Source organism: Plectropomus leopardus, chromosome 19 (assembly GCF_026936395.1).
Source record: "Plectropomus leopardus strain MGB_pleo_1.0 chromosome 19, ASM2693639v1, whole genome shotgun sequence".
NCBI lineage: Eukaryota > Metazoa > Chordata > Actinopteri > Perciformes > Serranidae > Plectropomus > Plectropomus leopardus.
In genome coordinates this window covers 15,787,328-15,795,153 of record NC_142194.1, presented here as the reverse complement: position 1 = coordinate 15,795,153, position 7,826 = coordinate 15,787,328, and the positions used below count along the sequence as shown (strand labels likewise).

At 38.8% G+C, this 7,826-nt stretch overlaps 1 protein-coding gene across 2 annotated transcripts; it reads left to right on the top strand.

Annotated features, from left to right (window-relative positions):
• The first annotated feature begins 1,380 nt into the window (after window positions 1-1,380).
• atxn7l3b (ataxin 7 like 3b) lies at window positions 1,381-7,161 on the top strand. Of its 2 annotated transcripts, none has more exons than XM_042508135.2 (9): window positions 1,381-1,528; window positions 2,037-2,084; window positions 2,191-2,314; window positions 2,421-2,553; window positions 3,922-4,093; window positions 4,558-4,658; window positions 4,803-4,825; window positions 4,986-5,031; window positions 6,191-7,161. In XM_042508135.2, the coding sequence occupies exons 3-9, from the start codon at window positions 2,264-2,266 to the stop codon at window positions 6,268-6,270; spliced, it is 606 nt and encodes a 201-aa protein (XP_042364069.1). In that variant the 5' UTR covers window positions 1,381-1,528; window positions 2,037-2,084; window positions 2,191-2,263; the 3' UTR covers window positions 6,271-7,161. The 2 variants fall into 2 exon arrangements, with proteins under 2 accessions (XP_042364069.1, XP_042364070.1); XM_042508136.2 differs by lacking the exon at window positions 1,381-1,528 and adding an exon at window positions 1,558-1,706.
• Window positions 7,162-7,826: the final 665 nt, after the last annotated feature.

The following is a 7,826-nucleotide window of genomic DNA, read 5'->3' as shown; positions in this document are numbered from 1 at the left end:
TTGCCTTATGCTGTGCAGTTCAAATAACAAGGCACAAACCGAAGCAGACCACAGTTTAAAAAAAAGGATGGTTTATAATGACAAAGCCAAACAAAAGGCCAATATAACCCCCAAATTATGCAGGGTAACATGCAGTCACACTGGCCTGGATTCAGTGGTGGAATGTTACTAAGTACATTTACTCAAGTCCTTAAATATGAATTTGAGGTACTTGCACTTTATGTGAGTATTTTCACGCTACTTTATAGTTTTTCTGTACTACATTTTAAAGGGAAATATTGTACTTTGTACTTCACTTTATCAGCTTTAGTTACTTTACAAATTAAGCTTTTTGCATTAAAAAATAAGTGGTTCTAAAACATGTTTTGTAATAAATTAACAGTTCAAACAAGCACAGTTGCAACAATTAGCTGATTAACTCTTTTAAACCTGGGGGAAAAAAAATCTTTAAAAAACAAAGTACAAGAAAACTCTCTGAAATTTTGTAAACAAAAAATGGAAAAAGTAGGGAAATGACCTGGGAAACAAGCTTAGAAATTATTTTTAAAACATTGAGACATAATTTTAATTTTGTCAGTGTGATAATTTCACAGTTTTTCTCAAGTTTTCCTTAATTTTTCCTTAGACATTTTACCTTGCTTAAAAAAATCTACTAATTTGTGAATCATTCATTACCAAGTTACTCATTGCCTCTTTCCCATGTTTCCAAAAGGTATCACACCATTGTGCTCATGATTCAAAAGTTTAAATACTTGTGAAATGCATCTGAAAGCAGTAAAAAAAACAAAGTGATGTCTCCAGGTTTCAAAGGGTTAACAAATCAGTTGATTAATGATAAACTAACTGCCAACTATTTCATGACTTTTGTTTATTTTTACAATTTTGAGATGTGGAGTGTTTCAGCTTTTTTGTGTTTTTTTCCCTTCTTTCCTTTTTAATAATATGAGGTGTTTATATGTGTGTGTGTGTGTGTGTGTGTGTGTGTGTGTGTGTGTGTGTGTGTGTGTAGCCTATTTTCTTTACAACATTTTGAGCTGGGGTGGTCTTTACCTTTAACCTTTTTTTCATAATTTTATTTTTTCATCATTTTGAGTTGTTTTTTCGGGGTTTTTTTTTTTTTAATTTATTTATTTATTTTATCTATTTAATGATTTGGGGCTGGGCTGTTTTTTTAATTTTGAAATGTTTTGGGGGGGTTTTATAATATTTTTTCTACATTGTATACTTTTACGTTTAATAATTTAAGTACATTTTCCTGATTTTGCATACTTTTAATTACTTAAGAACCATATCCAGCGCGGAATATTGTTTGTAACAGTATTTTCACAGGGTGGCATTTGTACTTTTACTGAAGTGCGGGATGTAAATACTCTTTCCACTATTGCCTGCATGACAAACACGCTCTCAGTGAAGTAGATGGGAAAAGCTCCGGCAGTGCTGCAAAGGAAGCGCTCGGTGGAAACTCGTGTAGCGATCGATTGCTACTGTCTGATCCCTGTGATGTAAAGATGGATGCCTGCCGAAATAGGTAAATAAACACAATTAGTGGATTTGCGTGGCTGTGATTGCGGTATTCCTCGTGGATAGGGTTTATATGTGGATAAAAGCGTGATTTTGGATCATTCGGGGTTTGTGCGGGGAGCTGAGAGGCGAAAACAGCCGCAGTGCAGCAGCGGGTCCGGGCACAAGCCTCGCTGTGGTCAAATGTAATTCTTCAACAGCAAAAACATGCAAACAGCTACAAATGTGTTACATTGTTTCTGTTTACTCAGTCGAGTCTGGTACATTTTTGGACACGTTTAGCTCGTAGCTGCTGCTGGTGGGGGAGGATACCGCCTCTCTTGTAACGTTAACCTCTTGGCATGTTCAATTCCTCCTGCCTATTCATAGCCACGCTCTTTGTTTTCCTCAGCAAGCTTTTGGCTAAGCTACCTTCATTAGACAGTAACTACTGGGGCCAGCAGGGTGTTTAAAAACTGAGCTAACGTCATGTTTCTCCGCAGTGCTACAGTTATTGTGTCTTGTGTTATTCGCAGGTTATAAACGTGGGAAGTGAAGTCCCTGGCAGTGTTCAACGTGCAGTTGTGAGTAGCTGCATCACATCTGAGGCGTCAATTGTTGCCCATGCACTGATTTAAATGAACTCTAATGCCACTGTGTTGCTAATTGTGTGTTTGCCCCCTGCTGCAGCCCTGTTTTGGCCAATGCTTGCTGCGCTACAGCATGACCACAGCAGTGTCGGCTCATCTGGTAGTTCTGGCAAATGAAAATGGAGGAGGTTTCAATGTCCAGCCTGGACAACAGCAAGCTGGAGGTACAGTGGAGCAGGGACACTGTGATGGTGCTTCAAGCAGCTTTGGAGGTGCACATCTGCAGACACACAGACAGACAGTGGGCTGACTTGTGTCTCTGTTTCTCAGGGCCTAGCTCAGGACATCCTGTCTGACCTGGTGGAGGATGCATGCCTGGGTCTTTGCTTTGAGGTCCATCGGGCCGTCAAGCAGGGCTATTTTTTCCTGGATGACACGGACCAAGAAAGCATGAGGGACTTTGGTGAGCACAGAATCTCCCTAGTGAGATTAAGGTGACATAAACAATGGTAGTGGAGTAAATTCACAGTTTTCTGTGCATATTAAAGGTCCAGTGTTTAGGATTTAGGGTCAGATCTCATGGCAGGTATTGTATGTAATAATCATAATAAGTTTTCATTAGTTTGTAATTATCTGAAAATACGAATCAATGTTTTTGCGTTATCTTAAAATGAGCTGTTTATAAAAAACATATGAAGAGTCTGCCATGTTCTACATCATAGAAACAAAAGAATCGTGACCGGCATTATGTTTAATACAACAGCATCTGGCTCTGATGTGATATACAACTTTTGTGTCAGCAGCTATTTCTAAACAATAAAAATGCTATAATAGGGCAATAAAAATAATTTACCATCCCTGATACGTGGCAGCTGATCGTGTCCTCTGCTCAAAGGGTAAGAAGCTCCTAAATAACATCAGTGGCTGCTGTTCTTCTTTGAGTTCGCTGCTAACAGCTCTCAGTTGCTTTTAAAATCTCTCGCAGTGGGTCATTAACACATCATCAAAACGTTACACCCTGTCTATAATCTTGCCCCGCAGGCTGTCCCTTTTACATAGACCCAATTTTGGCATTGTTACTGGGTTCGCACCATTTTCACACCAACGTAGGCTGAGTCTGCACACCATTTGATGGGTATCATAGCCGGCAGATACGCCACATCCACTGCTAAATTTGAGAGATGAGAGCACGAAATCACGACCGCGTCCAATACAAACACAAACAAGTCGAGAGATTGAGAAAACAGCAAACTCTTGAATGTTGTTCAGGCTTAAATAAAATCATTTTGTGAACATTACTGTCCTTGCAGGCATCTGATTTGTCAACTAGGAAAGCTACTGTGGCTTTTGTCCTGTCAAACGACATTGTTGTTTGTTTTGTCAGCTGAGTTATGTAGTCTCTGCCGTTGGCCGACAAATGGCACTCCATCTAAACAGCTCTAAACAGTTTTGAGTTGAGCGGTGCACCAGTGCACTAAAATGGAGCGCACCAACCAGCTCAGGTGCCAGCTCAAAGGCGAGACAACCCTTTCTGTGATTGCCACTGCCTTGAGTGTGAAAGGGACTAAAGACTGGCCAATCACATTTCATATTTTCACATTATCATGTCGGCAGTCGCTCACTCGGCACACAGGGGAAGTGTCAGTTCTGTATCCTCACCACTAGATGCCACTAAATCTTTCACACTGGACCTTTAATGTAACGATAACAGACAGAAACAATACATTTAGGCAATAAAATCTCTGTAAACCAACAGTAAGTTTGTGTATTTTAAGTTCTATGCAACTATATCTTAAAGCGGAGCCATTTATTGCTTGCTTTAAATTTCCAGAAATTGTGGACCAGCCGGGATTGGATGTGTTCGGCCAGGTGTACAACCAGTGGAAAAACAAAGAGTGTGTGTGTCCCAACTGCAGCCGAAGCATCGCTGCCTCACGCTTTGCCCCACATCTGGAGAAATGCCTGGGAATGGGACGCAACAGCAGCCGCATTGCCAACCGCAGGTATGAGAGTCAACTCAGATCAAAATCAAATCAAGTTTATATGGCACATTTAAAAACAAAAAGAGATGACCAAAGTGCTATAAAAACTTTAGTCAAAAGTTGCACACATCTCTTGTCAAAAACCAATATAAACTCATGTAGAACGTTTGTTTACTGTATTAGAGACATCTCCTCTTTTGTCTTGTAGGCTCAGTAAAATGCAGCCTCCTGTGAGCATAAAATTAAGATTTTTTCTGTGCACAAGTGCCATTTTCGTGTTGTTGAGGTGTGATCCCACTTTGTAGTGACTGTATATTCAGTGGGGACATAATGCTCCCTTTCTGTATTCCTCATAATAGAACGATGCAAACTTTTCTAAAAGTGTTTCAATTCGGACTGTATTTGTTTTATTATCAGACTGTTGGTTGCAGTGAGTAATGCTGAGTCATTGTGTGTGTCATGCTTTATTCTCTCCTCTTTAACAGAATAGTCACCGGTAACAACACCAACAACAAGTCCGAGAGCGACCAAGAGGATAATGACGACGTCAATGATAATGACTGGTCTTATGGGGCAGAAAAGAAAGGTGACATACTGGTGCTTCTTTTTACCTCTATTTTTAGTAGTGCTGAATGCTGATTGCCAATATAATACTCCAATGACGTAGTTAAACGTGTATGAAATGACTCACGATTTTAAAATTCTAAAATATTATGTCTGTCTCTTACAGCCAAGAAAAGGAAATCTGACAAGGTGCTTTTATTTTACTCCTAACAATTAATATAACAATGTTGTCGAGCATTGCACTGTTTTATTATCCTTACCATCTATTAATTTGTATAAACACACAGTAAGTATTTCCTCATTATTCCTAATTTGTCAACTCAAAGTTGTTATTCTTTTTCCACCTCAGAATCCAAACTCACCCAGAAGATCCAAATCATTCAAGCATAAGAGCAGTAAGTGGAAATTAATTTCTGAAATTCTTCTTGATGTCTGCAGATTTTACTTTGTTTATTTATGTAATCTAATACTAATTTTCAATTTTAAGGAAATCAATCACTTTGTCTGCTATTTTTAGATAAATTTTGCCAAATGCAGCCTTATAGTTGATTTAATTGATTTGAGAGTGAAGAAGTGAACCCCTTTTTTTTCATAAAATCATGCCTTAATGAGGGCTTGGTTCGTTTCTGTCAGTATTGTTTGAAATCTGTCTCTTGGCTATGTCTCTAACATGTCTCACATTGGAGTTATGAAATTAAATAAATGCATATTTAAAGGGACAGCCCACCCAAAAATTAAAAATACACAAATCTTTTTCCTGTTACCTGTAGTGCTGTTTTAAATCTACATTGTGTTGGTGTGAGTTGAGTGTGAGAGATATCGACCGTAGAGATGTCTGTCTTCTCTCCACTACAATGGAACGAGATGGTGCTGGGCTTGTGGCATTAAAAGCACCAAAAAAATACAATTGAAAAACTCAACAGCGATGTCTCTTTCCACAAATCATGACCTGGTTACTGAAGATAGTCCACAGACCTTGTTATGAGAAGTTTCATGTAGGGACTATTTCTTTATACCCTACTTTCACCTGCAAACCGTATCACCTGGTGGAAGGAGGTGTGCAGCAACACTGAGCAAGCTAATGTTACAACTCAGCAGAGGGGAAGGATATCAGTGTTCATATCTCGCGCTGTCAGGACTACGAGCTGCTCATCAGTGAGTAGATGCACACTTCCTTCTGTGCAGTGATACTGTTGGTGGGTGTATTTCAGTCAAGAGAAAATAGTTCCAGTGTGAAAATGCTCACAACAAGTTCTGTGGATTATTTTGAGTAACCAGGTCATGATTGCTTGAAAAAGACTTGCTTTGGGGTTTTTTTTTGTTTTTATTGTTGATGCTTTTAATTTAGTTCCAATATATTTGAGGGAAGGCAGACATCTCTACAGCTGATACCTCCAACACCAGACAACTCACACCAAAACAGAAGGAGGTGATAAGTAGCACTACAATTAAGAGGGAAAATTTGTACCATATTTTGGATTTTTGGTTGAACTGTCCCTTTAAATTTCTGTTATTATCTGGTATAAGTGAACAGCCTGCTGTTTATTCCTGCAGGCATGATGGGTCCTAGACGTCGCATGGACAACCAGGAGAGCCCTCGCATGCTGATGAAAGATGAGGCATTCCCTCAATAACGCACTCTGCCACAAACACACATTCTCTTACCATCGTGTGTGCACATACACACAGACACGTGCACACACATGGGAAGACCAATAACACTTCACCTTTGGTTCTTTATGTTGTAAAATCAATGGACGTCAATGTTATAGGTGACATTCATGGCGTTTGCTGCTCTGCAGAAGCAGTCCAGACCTCCCACTGTATACTTGACAGATTTTTTTTCACAAAATCATCGTACAAACATTTGATTTTTCTTTTGTTTTCGTTAATTTTGTATCCGACGTTTTTTGCTGGAGTCCAAAATAATGAAGATCACTGAATACGATTTCACTGCACAGGTAGATTCTGGTGTCCTTCATTCAGCAGCCGAGCAGAGGCAGCTGTGTGAGGAGAGAACACGTGCACATACAGTATGTTGTTGTTTTTGTTTGTTTTTTAAATACAGAAATGATTAGGCATTAGGTGTACTTCTATTTCTTCACCTTTTAAAATCTTGTTCTTTGAAAAAATAATGTCAAAGACAATCATTACTAATGGTTTGTCTTTTATTTTCACATTCACCGTCAGGCTCATAGTTGAATCACAATACAGTGTTTGAGAGAGAAGCACCTCTCAGTTTGTCATTCACCTGTGGAGATTTGTTTTAAACATGTTCAGTAAATGAACCCCTAATTGTACAAGCAGGTATTTGCTGCAGAAAGCAGGTTTGTTTCATTTTTGGTGGATAGGTCGGCTTGTTTTCTAGCGTTCAAAACTGTCTTTGTATCATGTGTTTACATTGTAAAGGGTTACATATATCTTTGGTGTGATGTGATAGTGTAAATATTCCAATAGTTGAATTGCTGCTATCATGGCTCAGTTTATTTCATCTGTCTAGCATAATAAATGATTTGTTACCTGTCGTTACGTCTCCCGTTATATTGGAACAGAGTGTGATTTTGGCAGCAGCCCTGCTCAAGTAATCACAATTAAAGACTGAATGACCAACAGGGGATGCTGTTGATCAAATATAAAGGTCTAGAGATGTTTCAGTCTTATTTATTTATTTATTTATTTATATATTTGTGTGACATTGTAAATCTTAATCTTAGGAAATTGATATGTAGTAAACACAGATGCTCACACAGTTTTTATTAAAGGTAAATTCTGCGTTGATTTCCCAGACCTGAAAACTGCCAGTTACTTATGCTGCCTTCAGGTGCTCCTCGTGAACTCCCAACATCTGAGCTCTGATACATTTGGGTGTCGGGTTCCTTAACGCAGGTGTTTTGTGGACCTTAAGGCATGCAGAAAACATTGCCTCTAAGATATATTATATGTATGGAAGCCCTGAAAGGCAAGGTTTAAAAACATAAAGATATTGTCTACGTAGGAAATAACACATTGAAGGAAATCATGGCCCAGATTTTCTTTTTACTTTGCCTTTCAGGACTTCCATTCACATGACTCAGGCAGTATTGGCTTAAGATTTTGAGAATTTTTTTTATAAATTTGATGACAACAATGCATCCATGAACAGCTGTCTCCTGTGGTCGAAGGGGTCAACAGTCCAATATTTCAACAAAAC